We start from the raw sequence: 18,709 nt of genomic DNA, 5'->3' as shown, positions 1-18,709 counted from the left end.
TCTTGCATCGTGATCACCTAGGAACCAAATCTACCAAAAGAAGGGCAAGAGAGCATATTGTGGCCTTCTGTCACAACACATTGAGAGAGCACTTTTATCTTGTTCAGTGTGTAATAGTACAAAGCCACATCAGCAGAAGGAACTGCTTCAGCTTAACCAAATTCCTGAACTACATTGGTCGACAGTAGCCACAGATATTTTTGAGCGGAATGGACAACATTATTTGGTGTTAGTAGTCTCTTACTCCAATTTGTTCGAGACGCTTCCCAACCTAGCATCCAGTACTGTCATTATTAAGATGAAGTGTCATTTTGCAGTCCATGGTAGTCCACACAACGTTATCTCTGTCAATGGCACGCTGTTTACAAGCCAACAGTTCAGAAGATTTGCTGAAGAATGGGACTTTACTTCTGTCACAAGTAGTCCAGAGTAACCTCAGTCAAATGGTTTTGCCAGAACATGCAGTGCAAAGTGCAAAACAGTTACTTGAGAAGTCAAAACGAGACTGTAGTGATGTTTTCATTAATCATTTGAATCTCAGAAATGTTCCTCATGATAAAAATCTTGGTTCACCTGCTCAGAAACTTCTGTCGAGACAAACCAGAACCAGTAGTCAGTTGTTGGTTCCATGTGTCAAGAACAACAGATCAGTAAAAGTCAATCGGTTGAAGAAGCTCCTAACCCAGAAGTCCTACTGGGACAAAACCAGTAAACTGCTCAATCCCTTGTGGTAAGGATGCAAACGTCCAGAGGTTATGATCAGATTGGTGTCATGAAGAATATTGGTCCAAAGCAGAGATTGTACATTGTGGAATCAGAAGGAGCAACTTTTAGGCAGAATTGGAAGCATTTGAGACTGGTGTCCAAGCTTATACCACAGCACATAGCCTGTGAGAAAGACTATCTGAGAGTGAGTTGTCTGGTATTCCAATTTCAGAGGAAGTTCCAGAGGACAGTCCTGTTCCTATGATGAAACCAGACATTCCTGATAAGAGTTGTGCACCACAGACTGTCCCTGTTGCTAATTTTAGTCCCAAATGTTATGTGATATGGTCGAATCTCTAAAGCCTGTAATAGATATGAAGCAACTTGGATAATGAACATTGTATTATGTTTACAGTGTACATAGTAATGCCTGTCTATCTCTAATGTTGTTTTGCATAAAGGCACTCTTTTAAGAGGGAGGATGTAGATCACTGTGTGTGTGTGTATACATTTAAGAAGTTATCCAAGGGCTTGCACAAGTGTATAAATGCTGAGCACATGTGAACCTAACTGCCATTTTGTAGTTGAGATGTGAACATGTATGTATTTAAGCTCTGTTATTAGTTTGTTTGTATTTAAAGATGCTGCTATCCGTCCTGATGTGTTTCTATGTATTAAAGCATCTAAACAAAAGCCCAAAGCTGCCTTATTTGTGTTAGAGACGAACAAGTGACAGATACCCAGAAAATCTGTGTTTTCTTTATTTTGCCCATGTTTGCATTTGCAAAGAATGAAATTGTATGCAAATTTGGAAAGCACCATGTCATTTTAATTTGGTTAAGATGCAGTGTACTATATGGTATACATAAAGCAAATCTACCAAAAGTTAAATTCTCTGTGTGCCTGATGGCTGTGGCCCATAATCAGAATAAAGTTTGCAATGCTTACAAGTTGCAGCAACTTCTTAGAATGATGGATCAGAGTATTGTGATAGAAAATACAGCGCCAAAATAAGATCACAGTACAGTATAGTATTGACATATCCATTTCAAACTCTATGAAGAAGCATGTGTCTGTTAAATAGGCTACAGCAATAAGTGAGAAAATACTTAATTCCTTTATTAAAGTATTTAAAAGCTAGCATAGGTGAATGTGTGAGGTACTGTCCACAAAACCTTAACATGCAGCTCTTCTGGTATAGAAGGAAAAAGCCCCAACTACAATCCAGGCAACCTGAGCTTAACCTAGTAGCTTAGGTGGTTGTTGGAGATGGGAGGGAGCAGGAAAGGAATGCTGGGCCAAAACCTGTTAGTTGCTCCTCTGTGAAAGTGACGAGGGGCACATGCCACTTTTTTTTGCAGTAGAATTCCTAAGTCAGGGATCACACAGAGGTGCTTCTTACAAGAACCAACTGATCACTTCACACCTAGGTGTAGTTTATTACATGGATCTATTGCATTTGACCCCCCTGGACTTCAGCGAGCATGCATGGGGAGTTAGGACTCTAATCAAACCTATCCCCCACATAGATGACAGTACCTCTCCCAATAGTCTCTCCTCTAGGGAGTGAAAAAGCTGTGGAGTTGTTGCCTGGTGGAAATCAACCTGTGGAGTAGCCAGGGGATAATCTTTGAGGTCAGAAAGAAGGACCAGAGCAAATCAAAATAATCCTGTTTTGAAAGTGTGCCAGACATCAGTCAGATGAATTCCTGAAGTGACCTATAGGTTGTGTGCATTCCCTTTCAAGAGGCATTTTGCAGTCAGTACAATCACTCAGTGCACCTTGTGCCCTTGTTACAGTTAGCAAGTTAATACTCCACAGTGCAGGGCTCAAATGGATGGAACATGTTACTGTTAGTGCTTGTTACTTGGCCAGATGTTCTTCATGTTTCACTGTTGCAGTCATCACACTTGAGTTATCTGCCTGCAGGTAGCCCTCAGTCGCCCCGAATACCAGAGTCTTGGGATTTCTGCATCTGATGCTGTCACCTCTTCCATGATGTCAGGTCATCAGGGGTATAAAACATGCAGCTGATACCATTACATCAGCTTTTCTTGCCAAGTGGAGCCCAAAGCAAAAGCAGTTTGCAAGTGCCGGTCAGCCGCTACCTGAAATTTTCATTATTTGAGTTTCAGACCTGAAGTCTTCTAAAGCTAAGTACCCCGTTGGGGATCCTTTTTTCTTGCTCTAACCAATGTCAGAAAAAGTTAATAATTGTCTTGCCTGTGGAAAGCAAATACCTCACAGAGATTTTCATTCTTACTGCATCACCTGTTTAGGCCCAGACCACGACGTTCCTCGCTGTTGGTTTTGTGCCCTGTTCAATGCCCGAACTGTACAGTGTAGGACTATCTTTGTTGCTAAATTCTTTCGCTCTCGTTCTCCATATTCCAAAATGGCTTCGATAAGCCATCCGACTACCGATCGTCCGAAAAAACATAAGGATAAAGACAAACTGCATAGATCCAAAACTGCCAACGACGCTTCCGTTAAGCTAGTCACCACTCCGCTGGTACTCAGTGAGGTGCTTTTGCAGCCCCTGATACCTGCTTCTACATATTTTCAGGCCTCTACTGAGACCTATTCAGAGTCCAGTATGCTGCAAGATGTTTCTTCAACTGTGGAACCTGTGGATGCCTCTACCTTGGATGGGTCCGGAGTCGCTGTGCAGGCACCGACTTCTGAGGGTGTAGTCAGACCTTCCGATGTTTGTATTAAACCAACTACTTTGTTTCTGAATAAAACTGCCAAATTTCTCAGTCCCAGAGTTTACACTACGCCTAGGAAACCGACGACCAAAACGCATTCACAAGCTCCCATGCCACAGAAACAAATGCTTAGAATGGCTGAAGACCTTATTACTTTAATTAGGGGAAGTCAACCTTCCTCTTCTAAAAGACAAAGAATTGATTTCCTTCTGATTCTACAGATCATGAGTCCAGTGACTCTGACCCCTCAGATTACCAGGACATACCCTTATCTACCTATGAGGATTCAGATGCAGAGTATTCCATTCCCTCAGCCTATCCCCCCCAGAGGACTTTTCTTTTGGTGAAACCCTGCATACCCTCAGAGAGCATTTCCGCTGGGAGTGGCAGGACTACCCACAGTCCAAAAAATCCAGGAAATTTTTAAACTTGCCTCAGCACAGGCCTCTAGCCTCTAGCCCCCTGTTCTGGAAAATTGTAGATGTCTTCATGGAATCCAGTCTTACCCCTGATACTTTGGTCCTAGAAAGCCTGACGGGTACTACAGAGTACCTGACTCTCCCAAATTTCTATTTAAAAATCCTACTGCAGATCCAGAGAACCATTTCCCAGCGACCTAAAGGTATTAAGGCTACTACAGCCAAAAACCCTACCCCTTCGGACAGGGATTCTAGGGCTTTAGACAGATGGGGGAAGAAGGTATATACCTCTGCAACTCGTGCCATCAGGGCTTTAAATTGCCAGTTTCACATTGAAGTACCAGCAGCATATTATGGAACTAATTAAACAAAAAATTATGTTGATTCCTGATTGTGCAGAACATAAAGATTTACAAGAGTTGATGCATTCTGCAAACCAAGTTGGAAAACATACTTTGCAGTGTGGTTTTGATGCCTTAGAAGCATGTTGCAGGGCTGCTGTCACTGGGTCTATTCTTAGAAGGCATGCTTGGCTGAAGGAACAAATCTTGCCAGACCATGTCAAAGTAAAATTACTAGATGCTCCATTAAACCAAAAACATTTATTTGGCACTAAAGCAGACGAAGTTCTTAAAAAGATGGAGGAAAAAGCTAAATCTATGCAAACTGTTAAAGATTTCCTACAGGTACAGCCACCTAGATTCAGTAGGCATTGGCTGTCAAAAAACTGGTCCTTTCCAGTCCCTCCCAGACCTTCTCAGTCCAAACCCAGGGGCAGCAGACCACCAAGACTACAGTCTCAGGGTATGCACAGATCTAAACAATGGAGTGCTCCCACCTCAAAAACGGGGAGTAGTAAGCCACCCTCTTATGGAAAAAGTTCACAATGACCTGTCCTTCATCCTTCCCAGCCATGCCCAAGTACTTGCACCCCTAGGAGGAAAACTCGCCCTGCATGCAGAAAACTGGGAGTACATTACCCAGGACAGATGGGTCTTAAACATTATATCCCAGGGATACAGATTCTACTTCCACTCACTGCCAACCCCAGGTGGATTGCCAGACCTCCTCCCAAACCAGTGGACAGAGGCCCAAAAGCAAGTACTTTCTCTTCAGTATCAGGGCTGTTCAACCTGTTCCAACAGAGCAAAGGGGGACAAGGGTTTCTACTCCAGACTCTGGTGCCCAGAAAAGAAAACTCTTGGCACTCCTGGATCTGTCAGTCCTCAACACCTTCCTGGTGGTACTAAAATTCAAAGTCCTTACTCTCAAACAGCTGCTTTCTATGCTAGCCAAGAACTCCTGGCTGGTCACCCTAGACGTAAAGGAAGCTTATCTGCGCATCCCCATAAGGGAATCTTGCAGGAAATATCTACATTTCGGGGCAGGCTCTATGCACCATCAGTACTCTGCACTTCCCCTTGGCTTATCTACTGCCCCACAAGGTACTCACAAAATGCCTGGCTCCAGCCATTGCATACTGCAGGCAGAGAAAAATTCTAATTTACCCATACTTGGACGATTGCCTAATTTCAGGCGGACAGTCAGGAATTGCTACTTCAGCGCCTGACCTGTGTAAAGAGACTCCTAACTTCTCTGGGGTATACATCAACCAAAAGAAATCACATCTGGTACCCAGCCAAAAAATTTTATTCCTGGGAGCAAGCTTGAACACAACTTCCCAGATGGCATTCCTCACTCCAGAAAAACAGGTTTATTTGACAAACCACTTCAAACTACTGGCCACCCAAACCCAGCTATCTGCAAGAAAAATACTGCAAGCCCTAGGATTCATGGCCTCATGCATTCTCCTAATTCCATATGTAAGACTGCATATGAGGAAACTTCAATGGTACTTAAATGGTCTCTGGTGTCAACTTTCTCAGGACCTGGAAACAGTGATTCCTATCATTCTTGCCTAAGGACAGAGTTCCTTTGGTGGGCAGAGGCCTGCTACCACAATGAGAGACTCCCTTTCACTCAACCCTCCACCACCACCCAAACCCTGACAACAGATGCATCAGACTATGCATGGGGGACTCACATGGTAGGCAAATGCATTCAAGGCAAATGGAGCCCAAGACAAATGCACCTGCATATCAATCAAAAAGAAATGTTAGCTGTACAGAATGCACTGACAACCTTCAGATACCTTATACTTCCAGGACAACTTTTGATAAAGACAGACAACACCACCGTTATGTGGTACATAAACAAGCAGGGGGAACTCATTCCTACCCACTCTGCAGGTTAGCCATGGCTTTGTGGAACGGACACAGCCTTGAGCAATCAAGTGCACCTGATAGTTCAATTCCTGCCAGGCAAACAAAATTCACTGGCAGAAGATGTAAGCAGAAATCTAATGGACCCACACGAGTGGAAACTGGAACCCAACTCATTCACGCTTCTAATCCACAAGTGGGGAGGACACCAGAGGTGGACCTCTTTGCTTCCCCCCAGAACCATCAATTGAGTAAGTTTTGTACCAGAACTCCCGCCAACCAACCATGGAAACTGGATGCCCAATATTTTACATGGGAAAACCCCTCAATCTATGCCTTTCCCCCTCTGCCCCTCCTCTCGAAAGTACTACTCAAGATCAAACAGGACAGGCCAAGGACAACCCTGATTGCACCAGGCTGGCCATGCCTGCACCTGGTACCCACTTTTAAACAGTCTGACAGCAGTGCCACCCTGGCACCTGCATCAGACCCCTTCCCTGCTGTCCCAGCAGGAGGGCCAGATTTTGCACCCTCAGCTGCAAAGCCTGAACCTAGCAGCCTGGCTTATTCCATGAATACATCACTAGCAACCCTCAGCAATCAGGTGCTGGATGTCATCCTTGAGGCCAGGAGGCCTAGTACTAGGAAATCCTATTCAGAAAAGTGGAAAAGATACCGTTCTTGGAGCCACTCTCAGGGAAAGGACTCAACCGTGCCCACCTTACCTCAAATCCTAGATTGTTTAGCAGAACTGCTCCACAAAGGCTTATCCTTCGCTTCTATCAAGATTCATGCCTATGCCACCTCAACTCATTACAATACTGAGCCACCCCTCTTCTCTCACCCTCTGTTCAAACAGTTCTTGAGAGGAGCTAACAATCTAAAACCCCAGAGGAGAGCTCCCACTCCAGCCCCGGGACCTTAACTTTGTACTAGAGAAGCTCACCCCCCCCCCCTTTTGAGCCTGCTGCTACAGCAGAGTTAAACTTCCTCTCTTGGAAAAGAGTGTCTGAGTTGCAGGCCATTATGGCTGTGGAACCCTTCATTATCTTCCATGCGGATAGGGTTTCCCTCAGGACTAACCCATCATTTATGCCCAAGGTTGTATCCAGTGTGGCTTTAAACCAATCCATCCATTTATCAACCTTTTTCCCTAATCCTCAGAATAAAGGGGAAAGGATCCTGCACTCCTTGGACGTGCACAGGCAGCTTAGGTTCTACCTTGACAGGACTAAACCTTTCAGAAAATCTGACCAGCTGCTAGTCAGCTTTGCTACAGAGGCAGAGGGCAAGGCCATTTCAAAGCAAACCATCTCCAAATGGATAGCACACTGCATCCATTTCTGCTACAAACACAATGGAAAACCTACCCCACAGGAAATCAGAACCCATTCCAGTAGGGCTACCTCAACCTCTACAGCATTTCTCAGGGGAGTCCCTACCAGGGACATCCTGGAAGCTGCAAACTGGAGTTTGTACTCACCTTCACCAAACATTACCACTTGCCTATCTTTTCTAAATCCAGAATTGGATTTGCTACAGCAGTCTTGCAAGACCTGGTAGCCAGCCGTAATACTTAGTGACTGCCTCCACCCTTCCTCAGCTTTGGGAATCGACCCAAGTGTGATGACTGCAACAATGAAACACGAAGATCATAGTACAGTTGTGTACACTTACCATAAATGTAGATGGTCGAGTGTATTCACTGCTGCAGTCCTGGTTACCCTCCCTCCAGCCGCCTGACTTTTCTATACTTTCTACCTATCCTCTTTTTTGGCCATATCTTATGGCAATGGTATTTACTTTTTACTGGAGGTGTTCCACATCATGTAATTGCTTCCTGTTTGACATCTGGGGCAAGAAAAACTGATGTAATGGCATCGTCTGCATGTTTTATACCCCTGACGTCATGCAAGAGGCAACAGCATCCGATGCAGAAATCCCAAGACTCTGGTATTCAGGCCGACTGAGGGCTACCCGCAGGCAGATAACCCAAGTGTGATGACTGCAACAGTGAATACACTCGAACATCTACATTTATGGTAAGTGTACACAACTGTACTTTTTGCAAATAGTGCCCAATAATTTGAGGACTGCTTTAAATCGGCATGTTTTGATTCTGCACTGAACATTATTGAACCTGACCTAGTAGCCTTTAGACTGTGTATGGAACCCACTTGCTCAGTAGCAGTCCTAGTAACCTGCAAAACTTCCTAGTTGCCCTATACCAACAAGTTATACTTGTCACTGCTTTAAGTAGGTAGCCCCTACAATACAAGTCCTTATCAGTTTTGTAGCAAACAAACCATGGGGAAAAGGATAATCCAGACACTGTCTTCAACAAAATTGGCAAGAAAGACTCTGCAAAGCTAGAGTCTTCACGATGTAAATACCTTAAACCTCCTTTAGTGGTGGCCCATGGGATATTTGTAAATGACCACTTAAGGACATAAATGTTTCGGCTACATAGCTTGTGAAAGCCAATGACTTTTGACTTTCCCCTTTTTAAGTCTGAGTATTTAAAGACAAACCCCATAGCTGTATGTTTTGGTCTTTTTCTGACCTCATCACTGGAGCTTAAGTGGATTGTTTGGCTATAAATGATGCACAACTAAAGCAGTCAACATCTTTCAGCCATCTGTCTCGGTGCTAGCTCAGGTGAATGTAAACGATACTACAGCAGTTATCGAAAAGAGAAGGGGAAGTTCCCCAGCACCCTAGCCAAATTTCCTCCTAGTCAATATAAATACTGCCTCAGGTCTGCCCTAAAGAGAGAGGCCATCAAACTATCAGGACTAACATGGTCAAAAAGTGTAAATAAACTTTATATACTGTTTCTTCTGACTGTGTTAGTCTTACTAGGTCAGTGCTCTATTTTTATAGGAGACTCTAGATGGTATTCATACTAATGAGTGGGAAATTTGGCCAGGGCACTTCCCCTAATCTTTATTCAGCAAGTGCCATGGGATCTTTTACATCCACCTATGTTGCAGCTAACTTAGTCAGATGGGACACTGGTTTAGCGCCTTATTCAAAGGACAGTAGCAATTTAAAAAAACAATGAAACTAATCGTAGATCTGTTTGTGTGTGTGCACATAGAGATATATATTGATATATAAATATGGGTTCCATCCCATTGTTTGAATGTGTCCTTGGTTGACAGCTGTTTTATGATCAAACATAAGGTATATAGCAGTCTTTGTCGGGGGTAGTTTTTCACCAGTTCATTTTGGGCTTATCTGCTCACTGTAGATTTAGAACAAAATGATTCCTATTCCTGTTAACAGTGCAAAAAAAAATAATCTTAACTTGCTGTTACTTACTTTTATTCTTATTCTTCCTTCATCCATTCAAAGGAATTCATGATGCCTGAAGAAGAGGCTGAGTGGGTTGGACTGAGCTTAGAAGAAGCTGTAGAAAAGCAGCGGGTACTTGAAAAGAAGGTTTGTATATTTAAAGATGTTTGCTAGAATTTTATACCAAACTGTCTGTAGCCACAAATGGAATTGGTGTAATTAATGTGTTTATATGTATACATATTTATACATACACATACATATATATGTATACACACACACACACACTAACTATATATATATATATATATATATATATATATATATATATATATATATATGTGTGTGTGTGTGCATAATTGTAATTTAGAATATAATACAGAATGATTATTTGATTTGACTATCTCAGTCTTCCATTTGAACCTTAGAATATTTTTTAGAAGTTAAGCTTGGTGGTCGTTTTGTATTTCTCCTGCAGTCTTGAAACCCTCAGCTCTAGGATTCTCTTTCCATCATGATCTCCATCAGGGCCATACCTCTCCAACTCTTAGAGCAAGAAATCTGGATAAAGTCTAAAATAATGGGTAAACAAATCCTAAAAAGAGGGACAGATTTAAAATGTATCTCTAAAAAAATTAGAAACTTGCTAAAATAGGATTTGTATTAGGTTGCAATTTTTGAAGGATACGAAGTCTAAAACTCTGTCATTATTTAATGACTCCAATCTTCCATGATTTGCCATGAAACCACAAATTTTATAAGGAGCATACCAAAATATGAAGCAAAAATTTGGACATTCTGCAAAATTCTGAACAGTTGAGAGATATGATCAGGACTTGGACAAGAAGGGACATAGAGCAGATATGAAAACTTTCCCCAGGCTATCAAAGCCCCTCCCCTTTATAATTCTCCTGGATGAAGGACCCTTTCTTCAAATCTCTTCAGTAGTGACATGCTGCCTGACTTTAGAGCAGTGCCATCACCACTGTTTTTTAACACGCAAGTGTTTCCTCACAGCCATTTCCTTGCTGGCATTATTGATATTGTTGAACGTAAGGATTTGTGTCTCTCTCTGTTCAATGTAGGTGAGTCCATTCCTTTACTTTCCTATAGGAAAACCGCTGCTGTTACATCTTCTCCTCTCCTCCAAACACTATTTAGGTAGTATTTGCACAGGCAGCACTTAATCAGCAGTGCATTTCTGCAGTGTTGACATTTGTTCAGCTTAGTTTAGATTCTGTAAGAAATTTAACATTAGTTACAAAGCTTTTATATTTTTTGCCAGCAGTGTTTGGTAGCATTTTTGCTTGCATCTAATCAGTTGTTTTTGTGGTACCGGATTTGTCATTTGTTAACATGTAAAGAGATTCCAAAGAGCCTAAGGAATTAAAAAATGTAAACAAAGGGCCAGAATATTTCAACAGAATCATCATAGCAAATGTCTAAAGTGAATGGCATAGCAGAACAGTATTTGTGCATTCTTCAAGCCTTTGACCCTTAAAGAAAGAAGCTGAAGTCCGCTCCTGCCTCCCATTTAGCTAGGGTTTATCCCTGTCTTGCTGTCCCTGCTACTTAGATATCCACTGAACTAAGACCTAAAGCAAGGGTGTCCACACCACCAGAGTACTTGCTGTATCTAAAGAGTCAGTACATTCCCAGACCTCAGCCGAATAGTATTGTTTCTGTATTGTTTGTAGCATAGCTTAGAACTCCTTGGCTTCTATTAGTAATATCCGTCATGTCTGTGCATTCTGTTTTGGTCAAGTTGAACCGTTCTGACCTTGATTCTCCTCTTTCATTAATACGGGGGTGAGTCATGCTCATTTGCTTAGAAATTTTACTGCCCATCTCTTTTCTTATCTCTTGAGGTCCTGCTCAGATCCCATTTCTTGTTTGACCAATGGTTAACTCCTTTGTGCAAAAGGTCATTATCAGTGGAACTCTTGAGGTTGACAGTAGTATCGATTTTGGGATAGCTGCCGTCACTTTTGACTTGACTTCAACAATCCTGTCTGCAGCAAGTTTACAAACTTGAAGCTCCCCGATGCCACAGTCCAGTCCAAGAGAAAGCCAGCCATTCAGAGGAAACAGTCAGTGCAGGACAGTGTACAAGCAGCCATGAGTACCCAGCTGCCATCTTGCTGGGCTGTTGTCAGCTAGGAAAGATATTAATCCAACCATCATTACATGGATCAAAGTCTTTCAGCACTTGGGTGATATCAACTTGAGTGTCAGTGTGAATGTGCATCAAGCCCAACCCATTTAATCCTACATCCTTTTGGTGCTTCCCATCAAAATCTTATTGCATTGTAATGCACTGAATGACCTCTCTGCAGATGCAACACTCATGGTGGCCAGAGTTGTTAATGCTCTGTTTAGATCTGGGTAGAATGCTGGGTTCAACTGCTGTAAGGCTGAAAGGATGATGGTTTGTAATCTTTCTTGTGTGACCTTTTTCTATCTGACCATCCACTGCTGAAGCTCATGTTTAAAGGTGAACAGATCAGTCAGTCTTGTACGCATTATACAATTCCACCACTTTCTCATCTTCCTCCAGGACATGCAGCAGTTTTGACACTAAATATTGTGCAATAAAATGTGTGACATTCTGTTTATTGTTGCTTGTCTTTTCTGCTTTTCCCGGTTAGGAGTCGCTACAGCAGAACTCTGGTCTGCTAATGATTAGCAGTAGATTTTTTTATGGTGCCGAGTTGCCAGCCCGACGTCCAACCTTCAGCGAAGGCACGCCCATTCACGCATGTCTTTCGAAGGCCATTTGACCGCGGGGAGGACATGCAGACTCCACAGAGAAGGCACTCCTGTTGTGAATCGAACAAGAGAACCTCTTGCTGTGAGGCAACAATGCTGCCGCCGTACCACCACGGCTTCCGTGTGTGACATTCTGTAAGTTGATCTTATTTCCAGTACTACATGATCCACAAATAGGATGGAAATGTTCCTTCAGTGATACACATCTGTGTCTGCAGCGCACTCATGTTTCTTTCAGTCCTGTCTTTCACAGATCCTTGATCACTTTCTTCTGCATCTGGCTGCCAGCTGTGTCACTTTTTCATACAAGAATTGTCAGCATTTGATTTCATTGTTTGAAGTGTGTCACCGACATCCTTTGCTTCTTCACAAGTCTATCTGGTCCTGCTGCTGGTACAGATGAAGTGACGTAATTATATTTAGCAAGACTCCATTGTTACCAAAGCTAGAATAAAAGTGATTCTTTTGATGGAGTACATCTATCTGTCAACATCTTTTTTGTACACCGCAATTTCTTCTAATCTGCTAAAGAGGACATGTTTTTCTCTGAAGCTGTGCAGGCAATTACACTGACTCATTCACTGGGTGTTGGCAGATGCTTGGAGTCAGGTACTTCTCTCTGCATCTGCATATTCATACCGACATTGCAACTGTGTATTGTTGAAATCTGTGGAACTGATGCCAACAGAGTTTAGTCATTTAGAAGAAAACTCAATCATGGGTATAGAACAAAAGGGTAACAAAAGAAAGTCATATGGAACAAAGGATCATTTATATCCTTCCACAGCCCCTTTTTTCCCATTTTTATACATGGGATCAGGGTATCACTTTAACAGTGACAACCATCTATTGCCAAGGTTCACACCGCTGGTTGGTTATCCCTGCTGCAGCTGTTCTTCCGTAGCACGCATTCACATGCAGATTCACACCTGTGACCAATTTTGAGTGTCCAGTCCACCTGCTACATGTCTTTGGAATGTGGGAGGAAACTGGAGCACCTGGAAGAAACCCACATTAAGACAGGGAGGACATGTAAACTCTGCACAGAAAGCACCCTAGCCGAGAATCAAACAGAAGAACCTCTAGCTGTGAGGCAGCAATGCTATGCACTGCTCTACTGTGCTGCCCTTTTGTGCTGATCGTTTTTTATCATTTGTTGTTAGTCATAATGGAGAATTGGTAAAACGGAAAGAATCTAAGTATGGCATGGGTAGGTAACAAAAAAAGCATTTGGCAGCATCCCAAATTCATGGATAAAGGAGTACTTAAAAGTGTATAAGATACACCCTACGTTGATCAATTATATAACAGTGACTGTGAAACAGTAGCAAACCACTCCGCAGCTAAGCCATGATAAAGGACAAATTATTATCCCAAGAGTAAAAGTTTAAAAGGGGATATTCCAGGATGACTTTCTCATTGCATCTCTTTTCTCTTACACTTAGCCTATTGTCTCCTAAACAGGTTAGGTCATGGTTACAATTTGGCTGTCAGAAAACAACTAAGTGTAAGGTTCATAGGTTAGTACTAGGCTGTCGGCCCTAGGGCCTATACAAGCCTAGCCATAACAATTCCCTGCCTATTTCTTCCCACACTATTTACTGCCCTGGACCCCTGTCTAGCAGGGCGACTGACGTGATCCCCGGGGTGAATTTCCTTTCTCCCATCCCAGTCATCATGGTTCCTTTTGAAGAGAGCCAAAGAGGCGCTCTGCTTGACATGTATGGGCAGTCTATTCCAGAGTTTGGGGAGTCTCTGGGTCAGGAACCTATCCCTTCAGCATGTTTTGTTTATTGTGATGACATGGGTTAGATCCCTGGAGCGTGTGGCTCTGAGCGATTGAGATTTCTTTAAGTGTAGCATGTCCAACAGCTCTGGGTTTGACATTGCCTTGTATGTTAAGCAAAGATCGCCTCAGAGTAGACGATATGCAACAGAGTATAGCTGGAGTTTTTTAAGGCAGTCAGCATAGGGCATCTGCTTTAGGCCTGTCATTCTTTTAGTGAGGTATTTCTGCGGCCTTTCCAGTTGTTGCCAATGTCTTGAGAGGTGCATACCAAATGGGGCATTGTATTCTTTAATGGGTCTAATGGATGAGTACAGTGGGACAATGACCTCCTTTTTTCTGGATGAAAAGCCCTTAGTGATGAGGTGTGCCACATAGAAGGATTTCCTGACTGTTGTGGCGATGTGGTTATTGAAGATAAGACCACTGTCCACCTGTATCCCTAAGTCTCTTATCACACTTTCGGTGTTTAGTTTACTGCCACCTATGTGGCAATTCACGGGTACATGTTTTTTTCCCAAAGGGGATAACTGTACATTTCTAGGCATTGAGCTTGAGCCCATGGCTCTGGCACCAAGCATCTTTTTTCTGTAAGGCCCTTTTGTAGAGTATCCACATAATTTGGGATTCAATAATGGCTCCCAGTTTGCAGTCAATTGCGAAGTTTGTTAGCTAGAGTCCCTTAGTGTTGGCCTGTACTTCAGAGAAGTAGATGCCAAACGAGAGAGGTCCCAGGACTGAACCCTGAGGTACTCCACTTGTCTGGAGCTAGATTTGGAGTTGGCTACTTTTACAGTGTGGGTTCTGTCAGTAAGCCAGTTGGCAACCCGAGTGATGGAGGGATTAATGCCCAGCTTAGTAAGTTTATCTATGATTCCAGAGTGGAGGATGGTGTCAAAGGCCTTGGCGAGGTCCAGATAGGCTGTGTGGACTGCCTTACCCTCGACCAGGGCTCTGGAGACTGATTCGAAGAAGTCATTCAGGTTCAGGAGACAAGATCGGCCCTTCATGAACCCAAACTGGGTGAGGTCCAGTGTTTTAAGGTTGCCAATGTCTTTGTTTATAAGTTCCATGATAATACGTTCCATGGACTTGCAGATCAGGCTCGTCAGACTGATGGGGCAGTAGTTTCCAGGATCCAAGGTGGATCCCCCCTTGTGGAGTGGGATAACTGTAGCTGTGTGTCATTCAGTGGGCACAAAGCCTGAGGTGAGGGTATGATTAAACATGACACTTAGGTGAGGTGCCAGTTTATTCACTGCCCGGGATGTCATCTGGTCCCATGGATGCTGTATTCTTAGCTTTGGGGAGTGCGTTTTTTATCTGTGTGGCCATTATTACCAGAATTTGGCAGTCTTCTTGTATTGAGATGGGCCATTTAGGAGGTGAGAGGGGGTGAAGTTGGCACTGAATCGATCTGCCAGGATATTGGCAATTTCCTTGAGATCAGTATATTTAATGCCATTCTGTTGTAGCTCAGAGCAGATCTCAGCATTTCCATTTAGATTCTTGACATAGTTATAGAATGCTTTGTGGTTGTCTTTGGAATCTGGCAATTTTATTTTCGTAAGGACATAAGGATTTTTTATCATTTTTTGTGGATGATTTAAAACTGTAGTTAGTCAGATGAGGAGTTAAAAACACAGCTGCAAGTGGTCAACATTTTCTCAGATGATAAAAGAATGTCATTTGGCCGTAATAAATATGCAAAAGCAGTATTTAAAACAGGAAAGCTGCAGTACCAAGAAAATGTCAGTCTAAGACAGGAATGTGATATAAGGAAACGAGGTTGAGGGAGTGTATAAATATTTGGGAATTGATGAAGGATAGACAATAAAACATAAACAAATGCAAATAAAACTCAATAAGGAATATTTTAGAAGACTAAAATCAATACTGAAAACAGCCCTGACATCTAGGAAGAAAGTCCAAGCTATAAACTAAGTTATTGTTCATGTTCTAACTTGCACTTTTGGGGTGATTGGCCCCAGAAGGTATTGTTGGACAAGAAAATGAGAAAAATTCTTCACACTTACCAAAGGAGGTATAAAAATCGGTGTTTACCAAGATTCTATATCCCTCATTCTGAAGGATGTATGGACCTTCTCAAAATTGTTTACATGTACAGATCTGCAGCAGTAGGACTACCTGCATATCAGCTGACTTTACCAGATCCAAACATAGCCATATTTTTAAAACGTGTAGAACAAGTCTAAGTAACTTCCCTGCCTAGTTTATCAGAAGCATGTTTGTGTGAAGCAGGATTGGAAATTAAACCATAAGTAGATACAAATTAGGAACAACTGAAAATGCCAAAAACAAAAGTAAGAGTACAAGGAGAAGGATCGGATGAGAAGGCAAGAAATGTGGAAAAGTCATAAATATAGTTGCAAGTGCAGAAAACTTGTAGAATGTCATCAGGATCTGACGCAGGAATGATTAAGGAGAGGTGAATTTAAACCAAAAGATGAAAGGTTAATGTTGACAGCCCAAGATAGTGGGCTCTGTACACATTGGTTTACAAAGTCCATTGAATATGTGGGAGAAACCGACAAATGCAGATTCTGTAAAAGAGAACTGGAAACAGACATCTTGTTGATGGATGTGTGATACACTAATAGCAGAGGGCCTGTATACTGAAAGGCATAATAATGTAACAAGACTGTTGCACTGGGGATTGTGCAAACACTACAATATTGAAGTAGCTGAGAAGCACTGGAAAGATGAGTCACAAAGCATAATAGACAGTGTTGAACATCACATGGGTTCACCCGTTACCAGCAGTTCAAAAAATAGATGTGAGAAAACCAGATATAGTAGTCCATGAAAAGAAGACAAGTAGCATTGATCATTGAAATTGCTATGCCCAGTGATTACAGTATCCAGGTGCAAAGTAATAAAATACCAGGATCTGCATGCAGAATTGAAGGCAGTGTGGAAGGATAACCCAGTCACTTTTGTAATGGGACAAGGGGACTTACAAAAAAGAGAGTATTTAGGTATGCTACAGATGTATATAACTCCATATGAATTGCAGGAGTCTGTTATGGGGACATTGTGGGTGCCACAAAGAGCTTCTTCTTCTTCTTTTGGCTGCTCCTGTTAGGGGTCGCCACAGCAGATAATCTGTTTCCATTTCTTCCTGTCCTCTGCATCTTGCTCTGTCACACCAACCACCTGCATGCCCTCTCTCACCACATCCGTAAACCTTATCTTAGGCCTTCCTCTTTTCCTGTTACCTGGCAGCTTCATCCTTAGCATCTTTTTCCCAATATACTCTGCATCCCTCCTTAGCACATGTCCAAACCAACGTATTCTTGCCTCTCTGGCTTTGTCTCCAAACCTTCCAACCTGGGCTTGACCCTCTAATATACTTATTCCTAATCCTGTCCACCCTTGTCACACCCAGTGCAAGTCTTAACATCTTTAACTCTGCCACGTCCAGCTCTGACTCCTGCCATTTTGTCAATGCCACTGTCACCAACCCACGTAACTTTGCTGGTCTCACTACCCTCTTGTAGACCTTCCCTTTCATTCTTACTGGTACTCGTCTGTCACAAATCACTCCTGACTGTCTTCTCCACCCACTCCATCCTGCCTGTACTCTCTTCTTCACCTCTCTACCGCACTCACCATTACTCTGAACTGTTGATCCCAAGTATTTAAACTCCTCCACCTTCGCCACTTCTACTCCCTGCATCCTCACCATTCCTCTGTCCTCCCTCTCATTCACACGCATATATTCTGTCTTAGTCCTGCTGACCTTCATTCCTCTTCTCTCTGGAGCATATCTCCACCTCTCCAGGGTCTCCTCCACCTGTTCCCTACTATTACAATGTCATCTGCAAACATAGTCCACGGGGACTCCTGTCTGATCTTGTTTGTCAGCCTGTCCATCACCATTGCAAATAAGAAAGGGCTCAGAACTGATCCTTGATGTAATCCCACCTCCATCTTAAACGCATCCGTTACTCCCGCCGCAGACCTCACCACTGTCACACTATCCTCATACATATCCTGTACCACTCTTACATACTTCTCTGACACTCCCGACTTCCTCATACAATACCACAACTCCTCTCTAGGCACCCTGCCATATGCTTTCTCTAAGTCCACAAAGACTGAATGCAACTCCTTCTGACCTTCTCTGTACTTCTCCATCAGCACTGTCAGAGCAAGCATTGCATTTGTAGTGCTCTTTCCTGGCATGAAACCATACAGCTGATCACTAATCATCACCTCCCTTCTTAACCTAGCTTCCAGCACTCTTTCCCATAACTTCATGCTGTGACTGATCAATTTAATCCCTTTGTAGTTACTACAGCTCTGCACATCACCCTTGTTCTTAAAAATCGGTACCAAAACACTTTTTCTCCATTCCTGAGGCATCCTCTCACTTTCCAAGATTTCATTAAACAATCTAGTTAAAAACTCCACTACCATTTAACCTAAACACCTCCATGCTTCCATAGGTATGTCATCTGGACCAACAGCCTTTTCAGTCTTCATCCTCTTCATAGCTATACTTCCTTCTTGCTAATCCACTGCACTTCATGATTCACTATCCACACATCATCCAACCTTCTCTCCCTCTCATTCTCTTCATTCATCAGTCCCTCAAAGTACTCTTTCCATCTGCTCAACACACTCTCCTCACTTGTGAGTGCGTTTCCCTCATTATCCCTTATCACCCTTACCTGCTGCACATCTACTAGCTTGGTCCCTCTGTCTAGCCAATCGGTAGAGGTCCTTTTCTCCCTCCTTAGTGTCCAACCTTTCATACAACTCTTCATACGCCTTAT

At 42.8% G+C, this 18,709-nt stretch overlaps 1 protein-coding gene across 2 annotated transcripts in view; it reads left to right on the top strand.

Moving 5' to 3' along the window:
• Positions 1-18,709, top strand: part of MRPL28 (mitochondrial ribosomal protein L28) — a 435,965-nt gene that overhangs the window by 326,577 nt on the left and 90,679 nt on the right. For both annotated transcript variants that reach the window (XM_044084818.1, XM_044084810.1), the window contains exon 5: positions 9,413-9,499. In XM_044084818.1, coding sequence (XP_043940753.1) covers positions 9,413-9,499 — 87 coding nt within the window. The remainder of the gene's footprint in view (positions 1-9,412; positions 9,500-18,709) is intronic.

The sequence above is a fragment of the Protopterus annectens genome, chromosome 1.part0, assembly GCF_019279795.1.
Source record: "Protopterus annectens isolate FY-2018-M chromosome 1.part0, PAN1.0, whole genome shotgun sequence".
NCBI classification, from domain to species: Eukaryota; Metazoa; Chordata; order Ceratodontiformes; family Protopteridae; genus Protopterus; species Protopterus annectens.
Note: the sequence above shows the minus strand (reverse complement) of the source record. Positions and strands in the feature narration are given on the sequence as shown.